Below are 22,959 nucleotides of genomic sequence, written 5' to 3' on the forward strand. Positions count from 1 at the left end.
AGTAGGGGCATCGGCAAGGGAGTGCTTGGTTGGAACCTGAGGCAGCCTTGTGATCGCTTCTTCGTTGATGACAGATGGGCAGTTGAGTACGCTACTGAAGTGTTCTGCCCAGCGTTCAAGTACCTTTTCCTTGTCAGTGATCAGTACGTTTCCATCTGCACTGAGGAGTGGAGACGACCCCGACGAAGTAGGCCCGTAGACAGTCTTGAGCGCACTGTAAAAGTTCTTCATGTCATTGCGATCAGCATAAGACTGGATCTCATCGGCTTTCTCGCTGAGCCATGTATCCTGCATTTGGCGTAACTCCAGCTGTACACTTCTTCTGATGTTGCAGAATACAGCTTTCTTGGACGCTGATGATGGATCGTTGAGGTGTGCTCGATGAAGGCGATGTTTCTCGTCCAACAAAGACCGAATGCGTTCGTTGTTGTCATCGAACCAGTCCTGGTGCTTTCGTGTGGTGAGACCCACCACCTCTGAGGCAGCAGCGTAGACGATATCACGAAAGATCGTCCAGTCGGACTCAACATCTTGTGAGTCCATACTCTGTTGTTGCAGCTTGCTGTCGATCTCTTCAGCCAGTGACTGCTTGACGTCATCTTTCTTCAGCTTTGAGACGTTCAGACGTTTTGGGGCCTTCTTTCCCTGTGGGCGTCTGGGTAGCTGAATCCTGATGTTGAGCTTTGAGATCAACAAGCGGTGATCTGTCCAACACTCTGCGCCGCACATAGCTTTGGTGACTCTGACGTCTTGCCTATCCCTTTGCCTGACGATGATGTAATCCAGCAAGTGCCACTGTTTGGAGCGAGGATGCATCCACGACGTCTTGTTACGGTTGGGTAGGCAAAAGACTGTGTTGGTAATGAGTAGCTGGTGTGCAGAGCAGGTTTCCAGTAGCAGTAAGCCATTACTGTTGCATTTGCCTAGTCCATTTTCCCTAGGACTCCTTCCCATGATGCATGGTCGGTGCCTACTCTGGCGTTAAAATCACCAAGGATGATGAGTTTATCAGTTCTGGGCACGGCGGAAATGGTCGCACACAGATCCTCATAGAATCTTTCTTTGACCTCATCAGGGTTGGTCATGGTGGGTGCATAGGCGCTGATCAGTGTGGCATACCGCTTTCTGGGCAGTGGCAGTCGGACAGTCATCAGGCGATCATTGATACCCTTAGGGGGCGTAGCCAGCTTGTTGGCTAGGTTGAATTTAATGGCGAATCCAACTCCCGCCTCACGACGTTCTTCTTGTTTGCGTCCAATCCAGAAGAAAGTGTACCAGGCGTGTACCTCTGACAGTTGACCTTCATCAGCAAAGCGTGTCTCGCTAAGGGCGGCAATCTGTACCCTGTACCTTGCCAGCTCTCTCGCAATAAGCGCAGTCCTCCTCTCAGGTCTGTCAGTCCCGGCACGGTCCAACAGTGTGCGCACATTCCATGTGCCTAAGATGAGTGGTATCATCTTTTGTAGATTTTGTTTTCTTCTTACCGCTATAGAGGGATCCCCGCCAGCCGCGGCAAGCTGGCCAGGGTAAGGTGAAGCAGGCAATTTTTGGGACACCTTTTCTAGTCCCTTCCCCAGGCTAGGGGGGAGCAGTGCTATCCTGAAGAGGGCTGCTCCGACGCTCAGGTGGCTGCCGAATCCCAGCGCTGCTTCAGTTCGATGGAAGACGACCCTATGGCCTGAGCCGCCTACGTGTAGGATTGTGACTACGACTGCCAGCGTATCCACACCTGTCGCTTCGCCACGCCCCCATCGCCGCAGGACTTGAAGAATGATGATGAAGAATGGTTAGGTGATAATGGGTGAAGTTGTGACTTGCGCGTGAGTTGGATTAAAGTGAGGGAGAGTTGCGCAAAGTCGTCAGCCTCACTCTCTCGTCCCGGCCCATCTATATCCAGTAGCAAGACATGGTCGAGACGGCTGGAGAGGAGTCAGGATGCAGTGGATGGCCATCAATGTCCCACGTGTCTCACTGTGCCCTGGTTGCGCTCCACAGTGCTGTGCTGTATCCGCCTTCCTGCCCGTTGAACCAGTCTGGTGGTTTCATCCGCGTGGTCACCGGAGTCCAGTCTTCGCATGCGTAGGTAGACAAGCCCTAACTCACCGAGTGTATCAGACCCGTCGGCTACCCTCACATGGTTTCGTCCGCCAGTCGAAGCGGTTTCCCGGGGCGTGGCCGCTGTTGCATGCAAACAGCTACTTGGAGCCACATGTGAGAGTTGAGTGCCGGTGGGGACCAAAGCGGAAGAACCACCCGAAGGTGCGACTGTTCCCCCGTCAGAGGTACTACCCCTCCCGAACACCCCATACACCCCAATGAATTATGAACTTAAATGAATTATGATTTATTTATATCTCAATCTTGTTGCACATATAAAATAATTGATGGTGCATATGAAAAAGGCTTTGGACGAAATGTCTCAACTATTGGATGAAAGGGTCATTGGACGAAGTGTCCTGATCCCTCCGAGACATTCTACTAACTCCTGTAGATTTTACTTGCTTAGTTACTCTGCTTTCAGAATTAAAAAAAAAAAATCTTTCATAAGTGATTTTTTTTTTTTAAGTGTTAATAAGCTTTTTTTTTCTCTCTCTCTGCAGTATGTGCTGAAGCCAACGTTCACCAAACAGCACATTAATAATTTGGATAAGCAGGGGAAGCTGTACAGGGCCTACGATGGCACAACGTACCTGCCTGGTATTGTGGGCCTCAATAATATCAAGGCCAATGACTACACCAATGTCGTTCTACAGGTATGTATGATAAACATTGTCAGAATTAGGACTAATGTTGCTAATGTCCTGTCCCAATGGCAATTAGTTTAATGTGGGATTAGTTAGTTTCTGCAGGCTGTTTGACTATAAACTAATTTCAAAAGACCTGATTTTGTCACACATAGTCATATCATTTTTATGTTTTTGGCAGCATCTAAAGTAGATGATTAAAAAACTTAAGGCAATAATATATTAAATATCTAACATTATAACAGCCGCTTTAATCAGCAAGAGATTTCTTTTCCTAGTGTAGGCAGTATGGTGACAAAGTTTATGATTTGTTGCTAAAAATTATTCTGCCATTTTCTAAGCCAAGGAAGAAGGAGAACATTTTTCCCAAGGTGAAAGTAAAAACCTGAGAATGTTGAATGCTGGCACTTATTTACATTTATACGATTTCCATATAGATTAACGTTCTAATTTATAAATCTGACAGCACTAAATATCGAGTAAAGTTCATTCAAACACTTATCAATTCAGCACCAAATGACAAAAATGAAGAAATGCAGGTTGATGTTTTTATTGCATAGTTCAAGCTTGTCAGCTCGCATGTTCTGCAACTCATTCATTCTACACTGATCATTTATTCATTGGACCATGGGCTTCATTTCAGTGCATTCTTACAGATTATCTGTACTGAACCAACAGATTATTAGAAGTAATTGTTGCTGTTGTAAATGATCAGATAATAAAACAAAGTAAATGTGTTAAACAAAAACCCCAAACACCTTTTTCCCCTGACCCACATTGTCATTATTCCCAACTTGTTGTACAGTTTTAATGGTGTTTAAATTCTCTGTTGGGTGCACTTTAACTGGTCCTCTGTGTACATAAGTCTTTTTCCCTTATGAACGTTCATGTTTCATGGCCTAAACCCTATTTAACCTTTATTTAAATCTTTTGAATGTAATCATTTGTCCAGGTTTTGTTAACATTTACACATGCATACATCTATAGCAAACACACTACATCCACATGTGATAGTTGATGCAAAGCCTTAATTCTCTGAAACATGGGAGTTTATTTAATGTACTGAAGTTACCTGGTCAAGGCAGGAGTCCTTTAGTGTTTGCGTCATTCTTTATGGAGTGAAGAAATCTTCCTTTGTCTCTTCATTTTCCTGAAGGCTCTGTGCAACGTACCTCCTCTCCGCAATTACTTTTTAGAGGAAGAGAACTACCGTGGGATCCGGCGGCCTCCTGGCGACATCATGTTCCTGCTGGTGCAGCGCTTTGGTGAGCTCATGCGTAAGCTCTGGAACCCACGCAACTTTAAGGCCCATGTCTCGCCACATGAAATGCTGCAGGCTGTGGTGCTTTGCAGTAAGAAGACCTTCCAGATCACCAAGCAAGGTACTACACTGCAGACTGATGTGCCACACTGGGAGTGTAATTCAGCTTTGCACTAGTTCTTTTTGTTCACATGTACCCCTTTTCCACCAAATCAGTTCCAGGGCTGGTTCGGGGCCAGTGCTGGTGCTGGTTCACAACTCGTTCAACTTGAGAGCCAGCTGAGAACCAGTTTGCTTTTCCATAGCTCGCGGTGCTAAGGGAAGCCACATCATTACGTCGCTGTATACGTCAGTTACGTCGCTACGTTTGCATAAACCTTGGCGCGAATATCGAAGCAAAAACAACACGGAAGAAGCAGCAGCAACAACAACAATAATAATAATGGATGACTTCGCGTTTGTACAGCTGCTGCTTCTCGTCGCTTAAAAATGGCGATCTTTCGCGGTCTTGTTATTGTTGTTGGTCTTAACAACTCCGCCCCCCCCCGCTGACATAAGCGGTTCTTTTCTCTGGCCCAGCAAAGAGTTGGTGCTAGCCTGGAACCAGTTTTTCTGGCCCCAGAGCCAGTTCTTTGTCAGTGGAAACAGAAAACCCGGTTCCAAACTAAGCACTGGCCCCGAACCAGCCCTGGAACTGCTTTGGTGGAAAAGGGGCAATGGAGATCCAGAAAGGAAGATTATAAGCTAGCTGTGATGTTCCGTTTGTCCTGTAGGGGATGCTGTGGACTTTCTTTCTTGGTTCCTAAATGCACTGCATGGCGCTCTGGGTGGAACTAAGAAGAAACCATGTGAGTTTCAGCATGGTTGTTTGTTTGTAATGTTTTTCTAATTCTGCTGTCTCAGTATGTTACTGTATTATTTTGTATGTAACTGAGGTGTACATGTTTGTTTAATTATGGGAAAAGGTGTTTGCATAGCAGCAATCTTATTTTCACTTAATTCTTCTCAGTATAACATTTCTACTTTGACACTTTCCAGCTATTCTCACAAAAGTCTTCCAGGGGTCTATGCGTATCTTCTCAAAGAAACTTCCCCACCCTGATTTGGTGAGTAACACTTGAGTGCTGCAGTCATGCCTTAAATGCTTTGATGGATAGTTTATCACTCATAGTGTGTGTGGGGTTTTTTTTGTTTGTTTGTTTATTTATTTGAGAGAGGGGCTATTACATAGTTGCGTGAAGATATGAAGTTTATCTTCAAGTGGTGAACATAATTCATGAGTGATGTATTTTTCAACACGAGAAGATAAGCTTCATTTATTTTTTCGTGGTCCGGTTTCCATCAAATCATGCGCTCTGATTGGCTCACAAGCGGTCCGGAGTCCTACGATCCAGACCCCGGTTACGGACCTTTTGGCAACTTGCTCTTTCACAACAACAAACATAGTAGCAGTTTTTTGTCAACATTTATTTTCGCATTTCTCAGTATAATAGCATTAATTTTACAGCATGGATAGCGATAACGACAGTGTTCACAGCAAAAGCGAGTTTTACTACCCTGATGAAGACGAAATAAAAAAAACATTTCAGGAGAAAGCTGAAAACGAGCTTGTAGCAGGTTTGTTCTAAATATGGTTTCCCTTTCGGGCGCTCTCATTTTCTCGTAGAACTTGGTAAAGGAAAAAAATAAATATATTATTTACCAGCTTAAGGTCTGTCCGTATCGTGAAATATCATGACCTCGGCCTTGAAAATACTGACCTCGGCCCAGAGGCCTCGGTTAGTATTTTCAAGACCTCGGTCACGGTATTTGACAATTCGGACCTCCTAGCTGGTAATTTATATTTAATATAAAATCTTCACACCACTATGTAATATTCTTTTTATCCTCAAGACACATCCACAAAAATACCTTAGTTAGTCAAAAGAATTTCAATTTTGAACTGGTTAGCCATTTTGCGGGGTTCTCGCGGGTCCTTAAAAAGTCTCAAATTGAAAAAGTTAAATTTAAGGCCTCAAAAAGTCTTTAAAACACCCATATTTTTGTCCTTGGTCTTAAATTTTAATTAGTCAAGTCTTAAATTTACATTCTTTCATTCCTGCGAAGCGCTGTCCTCAGAAAATAAAATATTAAATGCCGTAGAACTAATCATAAGTTGGTTGTATTTTTCTACGTGGTGATAAAACTACAAATCCCATTGCTCACTGCAGGTAGGCAATGGCCCAGTTTGTCCACTAGGCTACCTGCCTGCTGAATTTGTGCAGTAGCAAGTCAAGGTTGTTAGGCGCGTAGGCGAGGCTACGTTAGTTTCAAAGAACATGGGGAAGTGTGTGTTCAACGAAACTTGGCTCGATAACGGTGAGTTTTGCAGCTGGTTACAAGCTGTCCCCAGCAGTAAATATGAAGCTCGCTGCAAAGTATGCAAGAAGGTATTACAGTTAGGGACATTGGGTGTGAAGGCGCTTGAGTCTCATGCCAAAGCGGACAAACACCAACTTGCCATGAAAAGCCTTCAGCGGAGTCAAAGCATCACACAGTTTTGTTCCCCGTCCCAGCTGTCTGCATCATCGTTGATGCTTGGCCCCTCCGGACTCCAGGGCAATAATGTTACAGCTTCGTCAAGTAGGCCTAGGCCTAATGATCTTCGGTCTACTTTCAGGTCCACCGAGACCTCAAAATCGGAGGTACTTTGGATTCTCCACACAGTAACAAGACATATGTCATATAACAGTAACGAAAATATCAGTGACCTTTTCCAGGCAATGTTCCCTGACTCGAGCATTGTGAAAACGTTTACGTGCGGACCGAACAAAATCGCTTACATAGCAAGATTTGGCATAGCGGACTTCATTAAGAGAGAACTAATAAACGCCATTAGCGGACAGTATGTCTTGATGTTCGACGAGAGCTTCAACTCATCCACCAAATCCAAGCAGCTGGACCTCCACGCTCGTTTCTGGAGCAATGGAGAGGTGCGGTTGAGATACATGGGATCTCAGTTCATGGGACAGCGCAGGACCTTCTGAAGCACATTGAAGTAAGTCATGGCCTACTTTTACTGAGCAATTTGTAGATAGGCTAATGTAATAACAATAACGTTAAACCTGCATTTGAACATCATGTCAAAGGCTACCCATCTAGAGGAATATGCCATTACAAAATTGAATGAGCTATAGTCTATTGTAATGTGCATGTCCTGTGATCAGCTATTTTCTAGCCTATGGAAATGAAAGCCTAACGTTAATGATTTTTCAGTTGGCATATTGTCCACACATGGAGTGAAAATGAGTAGCCTATTGCATTCTAGATTCAAATTCGACATGTTGACATGTTTTTCTGTCAACAAGGAGGTGGAGACCAAAAACATGCAAGAGGACACAATTGTTGCACAGAGGCTCATATGTGACTTTGTTGCAATGCATGGGGGTGTCACTCAGGTCCCCCTCACCAAGGAACTAATGGCATCTGTGAGTGCAGCCCGGTCAAAATATCGACTCTTTCTCGATCAGGAACGCATTAGAAAAGAAAAGGAATCCCAGAGCCAGAAAAGAAAACTGGCTGAGCAGTCTCTGGAGGACCTGAAGAAAAGGAAGACAAGCTTAGAAGATGTGTCTGCCTGTCTTGCCAGGGAAGCAGATGCACTTGCAGAAGAAGCTGAGAGCAAAGCTGGCTCCAAGATGGCTCAGCTTCTTTCCAAGTCCAATGCCCTGAGAAGGGCGTACAAAGACAAACTTGCTGAACTGAAAGCCCTTGAAACTGAGATCGGTGCTAAAGGGGATGAACTCAGACATTTGTAGGGTTAGGATGTGTATATAGCCTACTAGTGTTGTGTTGCAAATATGGATGTCAGGAAGTTCTGTTATCGCCAAGTACTTTGATTATCTGTTTTATGAGTTTATTTTATATTTTTCTATAACTAAATCAATAAATGGAATGTTTTGAGAATATCTGGGATAATTCGAATGTTTCTAGTAATGTGTCGTGTTGGTCTTAAATTTTTACGCGTAATGGTCTCAAAAGGTCTTAAAAAGGTCTTAAATTTAACTTACTGAAACCTGCAAGAACCCTGTTTTGACAATGCACGTCAAGTCAGCGGAACACTGGGAGTGACGTCATCGGAAATACTGAAATATTGGAAAATATGTTACTCAGGTCTGGGATGTATTTCATATGAAGAATGAGTTTTTCAGCATGAGAAGATAAACTTCATACGTATCTTCAAGCCAACGTGTGATTTTTCTTCTTATTGTATAGACAAATTCACAAGCAAAAAGTACCCAAGTTTATCAAAATCTCTCCTTGACCTTCTCACAAGTGGGGATATTGAAAAATATGTTACTCAATATCCTGGATGTAGTTCGTATGAAAAATACGAGTGGTGTATTTCCCAATAAAACACTATATAATAAATAAATACTATAAAAACTGGAATCAGGAACAGGCTGTTTTTATACAATAGTTGGTATTTAAAATGCTTGTGTTAGCTAAGCATTTTATAGGTTTTATTTAATTTGAGATGAAATACTTAAGATTCTATCCTAAGCTAGGTTTAAGTTGCATTCATGACTTTCCAGATGTTCAGCGTATAGATGGATAAGTTTTTATCAGTTTTGCATTTTTAATGTATTTCCAGAAATTTGGTGATTTAAAACAGTGTTTATTGTGAATGTTCTCAAGAGGAAGCAACACAATGATAAACGGTTAGTGGCTATATATGAAGCCATACAGTGCTGTACTAAATACAATTTTTAAAAACCCCAAAGAAAATTGCTAAATAATGATATCGAAAAACTTCTTGTGCACCATTGTGGGTTGCTTATTTTGCTATTTTGACATTTTATGTGGTTTGGGCAGCATGATGGTGTAGTGGTTAGCACTGTTGCCTCACAGCGAGAAGATTCTGAGTTCAAACCTCAGGGCTGATGGGGGGGCCTTTCTGTGTGGCGTTTGCATGTTCTGCTCATGCCTGTGTGGGTTTCCTCTGGGTGCTCTGGTTTCCCCCACAGTCCAAAGACATGCAGACTAGGTAAAAATACCCAGTCACTGGGACTGTACAAGCTGGTGAATTCTTAGTGCTGATCCCAAGCCCAGATAGATTGGAGAGGGTTGTGTCAGGAAGCACATTCAGTATAAAATCTATGGTAAATCAAATATGCAGAGCAGATCTGCTGTGGTGACCCCTAACAGAAGCAGCCGAAAGATGATGTGGGATGTACCAGTGCAGAGACTAAAATGTGTAGTTGCCATTTTGACAGCTGTTTTAATGTCAGACAAACACCATTTTTTTTGTGTGTGGAATATTCACGTTTTGCTGCCGATTTTACTATAAACTTGTGGTTCAGATTTACCCAGGCACAAGGAGGAACCTAGAGTTCTGGCATACAAGGTTAAATTGAGACTTTTACAGACTAATAAACATTCTTCCGTACACTTTCCTGCCACTACAGCCTGCAGAGGAGAAAGAGGCGCTGCTGCAGAAGGAGGAGTATCAGGAGGAGATGCTGGAGTCCACTTTTCTGTACCTCACCCTTGACCTACCTACAGCTCCGCTCTACAAAGATGAGAAGGAGCAGCTGATCATCCCTCAGGTTCCTCTCTTCAACATTCTGGCAAAGTTCAATGGCATCACTGAAAAGGTACCAGCTATAAGAGCATAATGAGAGAGTGTTTTTCTTTTAAGTAGTCGTATGTTTTCAAATTGGTATTTATTATTAATGTAGATATTAAACATGAAATGAAAAATAGCTACTGATATGCAGCATGAATTCCTTTAATAGTGATTGTAATGTGGTTTTGTTATTAAAAACATGACCATGAAATCTAGCCTATATTATATGTTCATTCTTAAATTTAAAATGAAAGTGGAGAATTGAGTTTTCACAATTTTGTCCTTGCTCCAAATATAGGTGATTAGCTCAGACGTTTGGTGTCTGACATTTTACTTCATTAGTTTTGCCTTTGATTTATGAGGCAAATATACAGTCCCCTTTGAAAATATTGGAACAGCAAGGCCAATTTGTTTGTTTTGGCTATACACTGAAAACACTTGAGTTTGAGTTCAAAAGAGAAATGAAACGATAGATCAGAATTTCAGCTTTCATTTCCTGATATTTACATCGAGAAGTGTTAAACAGCTTAGAACATGGTACCTTTGGTACCACCCTTTTTTTAGGTATTAAGTTTAAGATGGTCTTAAGTAAATCATACTTAATATTTAGTTGCATATCCCTTGTTTGCAACAACGGCATCAAGCTGCTGACCCATTGACCTCAAACTGTTGCATTCTTCTTTTGTGATACTTTTCCAGGTTTGTATCACAGCTTCTTTTGTTTGTTTGTTTTGTGGGAGTTCTTCCTTCAGCAGGTGAAATGCTGCTCAGTTTGGTTAAGGTTTGGTGATGAACTTGGCCCGTCTAAAACCTTTACCCTTTTTTTTTTTTCTAAATGATGTCCTTTGTTTTGGGTCATAGACTTGCTGCAGGATGAATTTCCTCCCAATTAGATTTGATGCATTTCTCTGTAAATTGGCAGACAGAATGTTTCTGTAGACTACTGAGTAGGGTTGTTCCAGTCGCCTGGTAAATTTGACATTTGAAATGGTACGATATTACCATTTTGTAAATTTCCATAGTTACTGAATCTTGCTGCTTTTTTCACTTTACTCTGAAATGCTCCTTTAAGAGATCACACATGCGTCCCGCCCTTAAAGACAAAGCTGGCAGCTTGTGGGTGTGACACAAGTCTAACAGTGGAAGGGCTCTCCCTCTGACCAGTGACCGCTTTGAGAGATCTAGCTAAGTTTGGGAGGGCGCTCAAAACTTTTCGAGAAACGAGGCTCTCTGAGCGAGATATGGCGATGTTTTGCTTTTAGGGCAAGTGAGAGGTGGAGTCCCTGTCTACACCTGTGTGCAAACAGTGCCTCAGGTCATGTGTGGTGGGAGGAGGCAATACATCTAACCTGATGAAACATTCGATGTACACTACCGTTCAAAAGTTTGGGGTCACCCAGACAATTTTGTGTTTTCCATGAAAAGTCACACTTTTATTTACCACCATAAGTTGTAAAATGAATAGAAAATATAGTCAATACATTTTTCTGGCCATTTTGAGCATTTAATCGACCCCACAAATGTGATGCTCCAGAAACTCAATCTGCTCAAAGGAAGGTCAGTTTTATAGCTTCTCTAAAGAGCTAAACTGTTTTCAGCTGTGCTAACATGATTGTACAAGGGTTTTCTAATCATCCATTAGCCTTCTGAGGCAATGAGCAAACACATTGTACCATTAGAACACTGGAGTGAGAGTTGCTGGAAATGGGCCTCTATACACCTATGTAGATATTGCACCAAAAACCAGACATTTAGTAGAATTTAGCTAGAATAGTCATTTACCACATTAGCAATGTATAGAGTTTATTTCTGATTAGTTTAAAGTGATCTTCATTGAAAAGAACAGTGCTTTTCTTTCAAAAATAAGGACATTTCAAAGTGACCCCAAACTTTTGAACGGTAGTGTATGTATATCCTGACTGGTATGGAGAATTCCAGGAACGGCAGGTGTGTGAGATTACATAAATGCACTGAAAATAAGTGTCTAAATGATGGGATCTTTGTCCATGGTTAACTTATTCACAGTATTTGTAGTCTTTAAACAGACAAGCTCGCTGGTAATGTAAGGTTAGTTGAACTAACGTTAAAGGGGAACTGAAGGCAAATTTTTTTAATCAAAATTCTATTTACTGTATCTCATTTTATTAAATATAGGAATGCATTCCTGGCAACTATTTTGTCACTGCTATAGACCCTGCTCGCCCTTTTTTGTAGGGCATTTACAGGGCGAGCAGAGGGAGAGGTATTTGCAAAAATTGAGGTTAGCAGGCTTAGAGAACGACGTTTACCTGCTTCCACCAGGATTGTTCACTGACGTACGGAAGTACACGAAGCCCTCGTCTTTACCTGACTTCGGCCCACATGATCTGTATACCTATGTCGTTAAAAACCCATCGCCATACACATACACGCCAACTTCCGAGGTTCCGAAGCGCGCTTCGGCTTGCTCCCCCTCAAATTAAGCAGCGCGCTCCGGCTTGCTCCGGAGCAAGCCGGAGCGCGCTGCTTAATTTGAGGGGGAGCAAGCCGGAGTGCGCTGCTTAATTTGAGGGGGAGCAAGCCGGAGCGCGCTCCGGAACCTCGGCCGGAGCACTCCGGGAGCAAGCCGGGGCGCGCTGCTTAATTTGAGGGGGAGCAAGCTGGAGCGCGCTCCGGAACCTCGGACGTTGGCTCCGGCAGCTATTTACACTGCATCCGGTGTAAATAGCTGCCGGATCATAATTACAGTAAACTAGTAAATCCAGTAAAGGAAAAACTTGAGACTGAAAGGTTTTAACAGTCATCCAAATGACTGAACATAAACATTGCTACAGTAACATACTAGCTACTATGTTGTTGACATTAGCTAGTCAACAATAGCTACTACAGAAGAACAGAGAGGTTACAATGGGTTATTTTAACCTATTTGGTTACACACTCGCCGCCACAGAATGTTAACAGCAATGTAATGCCTTTTCTGGCTAATTTTATTCGTCTTACCTCCAACAAAGTGGTCACTACACAAGCGTTGGTATGCCGAGGGCTGCCAATCTTTCCTGTTAATGGCCGCTATCCATCTTCTCCATCGGGATCCGATAAAATGATAAACCTTGCCTTGTTTGTTGATGGTTACTACATCCAGGTGCACAACAATATAGTGGCATGATGGAAGTCTTGCTGAAAGTAAAAACTTTCTTTGCTGCCGTTCCTCAATGTTGGCTGTGGTAAACTACTGGTAGTACATGTCCAAATTGGCGGCCGCGTTTGTCGTGACGTCACGTGAAAAGGGTCCATAGCAAGTTATGAGTGTTTTGAAATATGCTATGTACAACCCCAATTCCAAAAAAGTTGGGACAGTACAAATTGTAAAGAAAACGGAATGCAATGATGTGGAAGTTTCAAAATGCCATATTTTATTCAGAATAGAACATAGATGACATATCAAATGTTTAAACTGAGAAAATGTATCATTTAAAGAGAAAAATTAGGTGATTTTTTAAATTTCATGACAACACATCTCAAAAAAGTTGGGACAAGGCCATGTTTGCCACTGTGAGACATCCCCTTTTCTCTTTACAACAGTCTGTAAACGTCTGGGGACTGAGGAGACAAGTTGCTCAAGTTTAGGGATAGGAATGTTAACCCATTCTTGTCTAGTGTAGGATTCTAGTTGCTCAACTGTCTTAGGTCTTTTTTTTTTTTTTTTTTTTTGTCATATCTTCCGTTTTATGATGCGCCAAATGTTTATGGGTGAAAGATCTGGACTGCAGGCTGGCCAGTTCAGTACCCGGACCCTTCTTCTACGCAGCCATGATGCTGTAATTGATACAGTATGTGGTTTGGCATGGTCATGTTGGAAAATGCAAGGTCTTTCCTGAAAGAGACGTCGTCTGGATGGGAGCATATGTTGCTCTAGAACCTGGATATACCTTTCAGCATTGGTGTCTTTCCAGATGTGTAAGCTGCCCATGCCACACGCACTAATGCCAACCCCATACCATCAGAGATGCAGGCTTCTGAACTGAGCGCTGATAACAACTTGGGTCGTCCTTCTCTTTAGTCCGAATGACACGGCATCCCTGATTTCCATAAAGAACTTCAAATTTTGATTCGTCTGACCATAGAACAGTTTTCCACTTTGCCACAGTTCATTTTAAATGAGCCTTGGCCCAGAGAAGATGTCTGCGCTTCTGGATCATGTTTAGATACGGCTTCTTCTTTGAACTATAGAGTTTTAGCTGGCAACGGCGGATGGCACGGTGAATTGTGTTCACAGATAATGTTCTCTGGAAATATTCCTGAGCCCATTTTGTGATTTCCAATACAGAAGCATGCCTGTATGTGATGCAGTGCCGTCTAAGGGCCTGAAGAGCACGGGCACCCAGTATGGTTTTCCGGCCTTGACCCTTACGCACAGAGATTCTTCCAGATTATCTGAATCTTTTGATGATATTATGCACTGTAGATGATGCGTTCAAATGCTTTGCAATTTTACTGTCGAACTCCTTTCTGATATTGCTCCACTATTTGTCGGCGCAGAATTAGGGGGATTGGTGATCCTCTTCCCATCTTTACTTCTGAGAGCCGCTGCCACTCCAAGATGCTCTTTTTATACCCAGTCATGTTAATGACCTATTGCCAATTGACCTAATGAGTTGCACTTTGGTCCTCCAGCTGTTCCTTTTTTGTACCTTTAACTTTTCCAGCCTCTTATTGCCCCGTCCCAACTTTTTTGAGATGTGTTGCTGTCATGAAATTTCAAATGAGCCAATATTTGGCATGAAATTTCAAAATGTCTCACTTTCGACATTTGATATGTTGTCTATGTTCTATTGTGAATACAATATCAGTTTTTGAGATTTGTAAATTATTGTATTCTGTTTTTATTTACAATTTGTACTTTTGTCCCAACTTTTTTGGAATCGAGGTTGTAATATCAGTCCATATGTCAAAGCAATGGCTGTAAACGAGATTTGCTGAGACCTGTGTGAGACTTCGTAGGACGGATGTTAAAATGTACAGCGGAAATCAAAGTGACCAACATCTGCCAACGTTGTCAAAAGACGCGCGCGCCCTCCTTTGAATGCTGACGTAATCAAACCAGAAGTTTTCCCGCCATTTTGTAATGCTGTCCGAAACCTTTGAGGATTGTTTACACCCTATATAGTGCACTCAAAGTATCCCACAATGCATCACGAAAAGTAGTGTACAACCGATGGCCACTAACTAAAACAATATATCCCATCATGCATTGTGGTCACGCTGAAAGAAATCAAATTAAAAGTCTCAAATCTGATTTAATAAAAGGCAGTGGCAAAGACGAAAGTATTCAGCCTTGATTAAAAAAAACTGAAAGATGCAGGTACTTTGTATTGATTAATGTAGGAAATGTGCTCAGTATAATATGTATTTATCACAAAAATACATGCATGTATTTATTATTTTGAAAACCCACCAACTACCTGATCTGGCACGTTTTAATTGTGCGACAGTAATGACGTAAATACCAGCACAACGGACAAGTGTCTGAAAGCGTTTTTTTTTTGTTTTGTTTTTTCCCCCCATGTAACCAATGGTTCGAAGTCATATGGAATAATCATCACTGATGAAGCTGGCAAATCTCGAAATTAATCTAAATTGGAATGATATGCCGATCTGGCCACTGTGTAAACAGTTTTCAAAATGGCAGCGCTGACACTTCACATTTGAAGTCTTGCACAAGTCTCGTGAAGACCATGCGGATAAGCGATGCCTGCTGTGAACCATACGAGCTACATTCAACATGGCTAAAAACCGAAAAGGCTGAGAAGTGTAATATTATATGCCAATACGAGTCACGATATAAGGTTAATAAAACCGAAAACGTAATTGAATAACACGTTTTATTAATTTATGACTTTATTAAGAAATAAAGCAAGTTTAAAAATGACTTCAGTTCCCCTTGAAGTTGTGAAAATGGTATTCTAGGCTGTTTTTATTGAGATTGAGGACTCTTCAGAACCTATGTGCACACAAAGCTAATAAGTTAAGGATTTAGTCTGTTGTTCATTTTGAAATGCCTGAGAGCATTATTTTATTAAAGGTAGACTGCCTTTCGGATTTTTCAAATGTAGGTCATAAAAAGAATTTTCCCTGACACCCAGTTATTTTTGTCTAATGGACCTACTGAATTCAAATCACAGACTTCCAATTTTATTAGTATTTTTAATAGAACAATTAATGAATTTAGGGTCATGTGGCCTGAAATTCTGGTTTTTTTTTTTCCGTGACCCAATTCAAGATACTACATCATGTGGTGGGCTTTTCCCTATTCACGCAAAGCATTGTGGGATATAAATTTGAAACGGGATAGAAAAATGGAGGACATGAGTGTGCAAATGAAACGTGAAAGACCGACTGCAGTAATGGAAAGTGAGAAGAAAAGGCGTTCTGTTACGAAGGAAAGGAAACGCAGGACCAAACTAATAAATACCGACGGTCAGCGAGCACCTCGGTGTGATCAGCTGTTCGTTTAGCGACAGAATGATATAACTGTCAGTGCACGGTCAAGGTAAACCTGTAGATGACAGTAATGCAACACTGGATGTCTGCTACCGTCAAACCCAATAGAAGAAGGTAAACTTGCGTGTGCACGCACGGACTTCCTCTGTCTGCTTGACTGCACGAAGCGAGCAATTTCATGCACATTATTTGCTAGGGAATCTCCTCAAATTAAATAACTTCCCAGCCACAGATTGGCACTTTTTTTTTTTTTTTTAATTTTGAGATATTACAGAAATAAACATGTATCACAAGTACCAAATTTCAGAGGGAACTAAATTTCACCGATTTTTTTTTTTTCTTAAATAAATGAAATTGAAAGGCCATCTAGCTTTAAACTAGAGGTCTGCGCGGGACAGAATTTTCAGTCCCGCTCCCGCAAAGAATTATGATTTTCAGTCCCGCTCCCGCCCGTGCCTGCCATATTTTGTCCCGCTCCCGACCGCAAATCCCGCATGATGCAGACGTTCGCGTTATTTCTCACGAAAGTTCTTGTCATTGGCTTGGGGAATTAAACATGCTGAGCTTAGCTGAGCTCTCCACTGACCGATCCTTCACCTAGCACACGTAGCGAGGGTGCGCGTTGCCAGGCACCTCTTTTTAAAGCAGCACACACTTCTGAAGCACTGTGAGCTTCACTAGAGGAGCTCTGCTCTTCTGCCATGATCGGAGATCTCAAACACGGAAGAACGGAAAGGAATCGGAAACGTACGCATCCGCAAATTTAGGCATCTTAAAATGTTTTTATTAATGCCAAATAAAATATCCAGCACAAATTATATATGATGGACATAAATTAATAATTTATAAATTTTATTTTAAGCACGTTTTTAGTTAGCGGGACTGCAGCTTATCACCTCCCTCGCCCGCTCCCGCATTGTGCACTCCCCCTCCCGCCTGCGCCCGCAATGAGCTTTCAAAATTTGTCCCGCGCCGCACTGCTTTGCGTCGGGTCCCGCGGGAGTGCAGGGCTGTACTTGAAACATACTTAAGAGTGGGTGATGCTTGAACACGACCCTGCTGCCACACCGTGACACTATCTCCACCATGCTTCACCGATGAGCTTGTATGTTTTCGATCATGAGCAGAACTTTTCTTTTTCTACATTTTGGCCTTTCCATCACATCTTGGTTCCAGAGCTTTTGTAGCTCATCTCATCTGGCCTTCTGGTTCTTACTGCTGATGAATGGTTTCTAGCTTTTAGTATGGCCTCTATATTTTTGCTCCTGAAGTCTTCTTTGAATAGAGCAGCTCTATCTAGAAATTGATACCTTCACGCCTGCCCTGTGGTAAAACTGACTTGGTTTTTGGCCTTTTCTTCACCGCTCTCACAATGTGTATCAACTGCTGTTTTCCTGTTCAACTACTGCTGACCTGTTCAGTGTCTGGTTGTTGGCACACTAGTGGTTTCTTTCTTTTTCAGGGCATTCCAAATTGCTGTACTGGCTTAACATTTATACATTTTTATTGTGAGGACAGTATGTTCTTGATATTTACCAGAATCTTCTAAATGGTTTTGTACTACAGCAATTGAAGTCTGGAATCTGATTGGTCATTCCTTCTAGTATGTTGTTATTTTTATAGTGATTGCTAACTTGTAGAGGCTTGGTGGTATGGCAGGTGTTACACACAAAATGATGAAAATACCATGTATACTAATCTATGGCTATGGTGAAAATTTCTGAAAAGATGTTTGTTTAACCTTCCTGGTAGGAGTCTCCAGTGTCGGAGAAACAGTCAGAGATAAAGCTGTTCCTTTAATGTTTCAAACATGGGGAGGCAGAGGGCTTTGCAGTTTCTCAGGAACAAGCTAAGGTTTTTTTTTGGGGGGGTCCCCCCCCCTTCACTTTACAAGGGAAAAAAAAAAGACTATCCATCCATTATCCGTAACCGCTTATCCTGTGCAGGGTCGTGGGCAAGCTGGAGCCCATCCCAGCTGACTATGGGCAAGAGGCAGGGTACACCCTGGCCAGGTCATCGCAGGGCTAACACATTGAAACAAACAACCATTCACACCTGTGGTCAATTTAGAGCCACCAAATAGCCTAACCTGCATGTCTTTGGACTGTGGGGGAAACCGGAGCACCTGGAGGAAACCCATGCAGACACGGGGAGGACATGCAGACGCTACACAGAAAGGCCCCCGTCGACCACTGGGATCGAACCTGGGACCTTCTTGCTGTGAGGTGACAGTGCTAACCACTTCACCACCGTGCTGCCAAAAAGAGCCTAGAGCTGCTATAAGTGCAAGAACTAATTTGTTTAGAATGTTCCACAATATTAAAAGTAGCCATAAACAGATAATGTGTCAGTGTTTTAATAAATAAACATGTGATGGCTTTGGCAAATTGCTGTGGTATGAGAGGAATAAAACATAATTTTATGAGAACACATCAATCCTATTTCATGACTGTTTGGGATGGGAGAGAAATATGCAAATCTGTTATTTTGCCAAAACATTCCTTTAAGATGGAATTGAAACTGTTTCCATCAGAAGTGGCGAATCTCTTTCACTTAATATGCTACTGTTCTATTCATTTAATCAGCCATGGGCCAGTGACATACTTCATATGTTCTGTTCTGTTCTATTCATTTAATCAGCCGTGAGCCATTAGTACTTTGCAGGAGCAACACTATAAAAATACTAATTTCTTTAATGCATTCAGTCTGCTTGTGTTCTCTCTCTCTGTGTTTTTTTTTTTTTTTTACAGGAGTACAAAACATACAAAGAAAACTTCCTCAAAAGGTTCCAGTTAACCCGACTTCCTCCATACCTCATCTTCTACATCAAGCGATTCACCAAGAATAACTTTTTCGTTGAAAAGAATCCCACCATCGTCAATTTCCCCATCACGTGAGCCCTCTCTTTTTGATGTTTGTACAAAAAAAAGCCTTCAACATGTAGTTTGACACCATTTTCTGAGTATAATCCATAAATTTTTAAGCGTTTAATTGCTTACTTTCTGAATTTGGGGGTGGAAATGTTTTTGCTTATTGTTTGATTTCTTACTCCTGTATTTTGATGTAAATGTTTGATAGTAATGTTGACCTGCGTGAGTATCTAACAGAAGAGGCCCAGGCTACTGAGAAGAACACAACCTATGACTTGGTAGCCAACATTGTGCATGATGGAAAGCCATCAGAGGGGTCATACAGAATTCATGTCCTGCATCATGTGAGTGCATTTAAACCATCTGACCAAGTTCAGCTCATGTTCGTGTATGTGGTTTTTAAGTGTAGAGAGGGTTTGCCTAAAATCTGGACACCAAACCCTCACAGGGCACAGGGAAGTGGTATGAGCTCCAAGACCTGCAAGTAACTGATATTCTGCCTCAGATGATCACACTGTCGGAAGCATACATACAGGTCAGTGTCATCAAAAGTATATTGAAAACATAGTTAGTTGACATACTGACAGTTTGATAAAGAAGAAATGTGTTTTACTGTAAATGTTGCGGCATTTCAGATCTGGAAGAGACGAGAAATGGACGATGATGGAAACAGCCATACAGGAGCGTGATGATGGACCACACGATGACAAACCAGAACTGGACCACATTTTCACCTTCACTGTTCAGTAATATTAATTTTTGCCCCAATTAATTTGTATTTCTGTGCGAGTGCTGTGCAGGTTGGTTACATTTCTTTAATAAACATTTTCATAATACATGCGATGTGTGTTGATCCATTTTCATTGAAGTGATGGTAGTAATCCCCCCCCCCCCCCCCCCCCAACAATCACAGAAGAATATGGAAATAAGTATTGGGCCAAAAACTCTACACAAAAGAAAATTCACCCCCACCTACAGCCTTGTTTTAATATTTAATAGGGTTTTGGTTCCTCAAAATAGACTTTATTCAAATGTGTGTGATTAATTAGATTCAACTTTATTAACTTTTTTCTTTTATCTGCAAGCCTCATGTTCTTAGCTGACCAAATTGGAACCTGATGTGGTCTTCTGTTGTTGTAGCACATCCATTTCAAGGTTTAATGTGTTGTGTGCTCTGAGAGACCTTTCTGCTCACCATGGTTGTAGAGAGTGACTTTATTATAGACTTCCTATCAGCTCAGACCAGTCTGGTCATTCTCCTCTGTCCTCTCTCACCAACAAGGTGTTTCAGCCAACAAGGTGCCCGCCCACCCGCCAAATGTGGGTGAAATTTGGCTTTGGCGGGTAATGACTTTAGTCCCACTAGCCACTTTGGCGGGTGGTTTATCCTGTGGTATGACAATATATTTTAATTGTAGTTTTCTCTGAAGGCATCTGATATAGTAAACGCATTGCAATGTAATATTACGCGCCTACAACTCCCATGAGCACCTGCATAAACATTCTGACATGTTAGAATTGTTTAGAACGTTCGTTAACATCTAAGAAAATCAATGATACGGTAACCTGCAGTTAATGAACGAAGCAACAAAGTTGCTGACGACTGACAAGCGCACTATGTGGCGGCGTATAGCTGGAGTTTCAAACCCTGCTGCTCAGGAAAAAAGGGGCAGAGATGAGCAGGGCTGTAGCCAGCATTTTAGTCACCGAGGTCCGTGATGCGCAAAGTGCACCGAAAAATTTTCGACATATTTAAATGAGAGGGGTGAATTACACATCACACGAGATCTATTTCTGAAATTACTTTTAATGATGTTTGAACTGAATATAGGCGGCACGGTGGTGTAGTGGTTAGCGCTGTCGCCTCACAGCAAGAAGGTCCTGGGTTCGAGCCCCGGGGCCGGCGAGGGCCTTTCTGTGTGGGGTTTGCATGTTCTCCCCGTGTCCGCGTGGGTTTCCTCCGGGTGCTCCGGTTTCCCCCACAGTCCAAAGACATGCAGGTTAGGTTAACTGGTGACTCTAAATTGACCGTAGGTGTGAATGTGAGTGTGAATGGTTGTCTGTGTCTATGTGTCAGCCCTGTGATGACCTGGCGACTTGTCCAGGGTGTACCCCGCCTTTCGCCCATAGTCAGCTGGGATAGGCTCCAGCTTGCCTGTGACCCTGTAGAAGGATAAAGCGGCTAGAGATAATGAGATGAGATGAGATGAACTGAATATCATCAGTTTTGAAAAAAAAATAATGTATGTGGCAAGAGTAAGAATAATTTAAGCTTGTTTAATGGTTTGATCTGGCCCAAGCAATGAGGACAAAAGATACCCTAACCATGTAGCCTATGGAACTAAGATACATTAACAGTCTGGCATCTGTTACACCTACACATACAAAAAAAACAAAAATTCTGGGAAAAAAAATCAGTATACACCACCATGTTTTAAGCAAAGTTATCCAAGGCAAACATAAGTTGAAACTTTCCACTCTATTGCTTTGGCTTATCGAATTATTTATTTTTAAAATCACAAACAAGGCAGACTACAACTGCGCTGCTTCGAAAATGTAAATGTAACAGCTTGATGAAAGCGTGCTGATGGTTCCCATGGAAACCCCATGTCTCCTGCACGGTGTTCCTCCGCTGAGTCACGCGCTCATTCGCTTTTGTGTTCTTGGTCTCAGAGCCGCACGCACCAAACACACACAAGACAGAATCAATATTTAACAATTAACAATGCACTTTTTACGGAGACATTTTAATGTTATTTATTTTTTTTATCCAGTTGAATAGTTAGCATACAAATGTATTTTCAGCTCTTAAAAATGGCTGAGGTCCGGACCGCAGGGGCCTCAGAGCTGGCTCCGGCCATGGAGATGAACAAGACGCTAATAGGAAGATAAGACAGTTCAATGGCAAATGGAAGTTCGGGCGAGATTGGCTAGTTCATAGCAAAACCGAAAATACCATGTACTGCGAAGACTGTAGAAAGTCTGGCAAAGACAGGCACCAGTAATTTTAAACTCAAAACTATAAAGGACCATGAAAAGTCAAATGCACACATCGGTACTATAACATCAAAACCGGCAAAGACAGCTGGTTCACTACAGGACAGCATTGCTTTCAAGTTCCTGGCTGTCATGAAGTCAGCTGAGCTGGAGAGGATGGAGCTGCTGTTTAGAAATGTTCACGCGATTGGAAAGAAGTTGATCTCGCCCCAGCTATCAACTTATGGCCTGCTGGAAGCCTCAGGTCACGAAGACCATTTTTCATGGACCATTCGGACTCATCTGATGATGAATGTAACGAGGACATTTAATGTCTCTCTCTACACATGTTCGCACACACTAATAGATAATACATAATACTTGATAATACACATAATACTTGCATATCAAAACAAATGTTTTTCAATGATAAATGTTTTGAATTGGACTTTTAATATTAGAATCAGTTCAGTTGTACTGAATGTTATTTTTCATATTATATGATATTTCATATTGTAAGGGGCTTGAATTTGAGTTCAATAAACAGAATACTCTGTCTATGTTTTTGTCTGAATTGGTTGCATGTTTTCATATAGGGAGCTACCTTAACAGCACTGAATACTTGAGTGCTACTGTAGAGATACATTATATGCTGCTATTCATAATTAAATCTAGATCTTCTGAACTTTAACACATCATGGTGAAGAAAAAACTGCAATTTCCTGGCAACAAAATTGTGGCTAGTGAAAAGGCTGAATGGCTTGTGACTCAGGAAAACCACTAGCCACAGTGGCCGGTGAGCAAAAAAGTTAATAATAATTTATTACTTATTGTGCGCAATCTAACATGCTATAGTTAATGTAAAGCCCTGCTACAGACCCTCCACGCACAGGATGGTTTTCACACAATTCTCTGTAAACTCTACCTATTAAAGTGCACCATGGGTGTATGTGGGTTTAAAAAAAAACAACAACAAATAAACAGCAAGCCTTAAAGCAGTAGAGTTCTCTGAATAGAGCA

At 41.9% G+C, this 22,959-nt stretch overlaps 1 protein-coding gene across 1 annotated transcript in view; it reads left to right on the top strand.

The window, feature by feature from the left end:
- usp39 (ubiquitin specific peptidase 39) overlaps positions 1-19,801 on the top strand; it is a 45,686-nt gene extending 25,885 nt beyond the window's left edge. The window contains exons 5-13 of the mRNA XM_060906833.1: positions 2,601-2,753; positions 3,901-4,126; positions 4,779-4,853; positions 5,044-5,111; positions 9,453-9,641; positions 18,844-18,986; positions 19,172-19,307; positions 19,412-19,498; positions 19,599-19,801. Coding sequence (XP_060762816.1) covers positions 2,601-2,753; positions 3,901-4,126; positions 4,779-4,853; positions 5,044-5,111; positions 9,453-9,641; positions 18,844-18,986; positions 19,172-19,307; positions 19,412-19,498; positions 19,599-19,652 — 1,131 coding nt within the window. The 3' untranslated portion in view covers positions 19,653-19,801. The remainder of the gene's footprint in view (positions 1-2,600; positions 2,754-3,900; positions 4,127-4,778; positions 4,854-5,043; positions 5,112-9,452; positions 9,642-18,843; positions 18,987-19,171; positions 19,308-19,411; positions 19,499-19,598) is intronic.
- Positions 19,802-22,959: the final 3,158 nt, after the last annotated feature.

Source organism: Neoarius graeffei, chromosome 24 (assembly GCF_027579695.1).
Source record: "Neoarius graeffei isolate fNeoGra1 chromosome 24, fNeoGra1.pri, whole genome shotgun sequence".
In the NCBI taxonomy this organism is placed as follows: domain Eukaryota; kingdom Metazoa; phylum Chordata; class Actinopteri; order Siluriformes; family Ariidae; genus Neoarius; species Neoarius graeffei.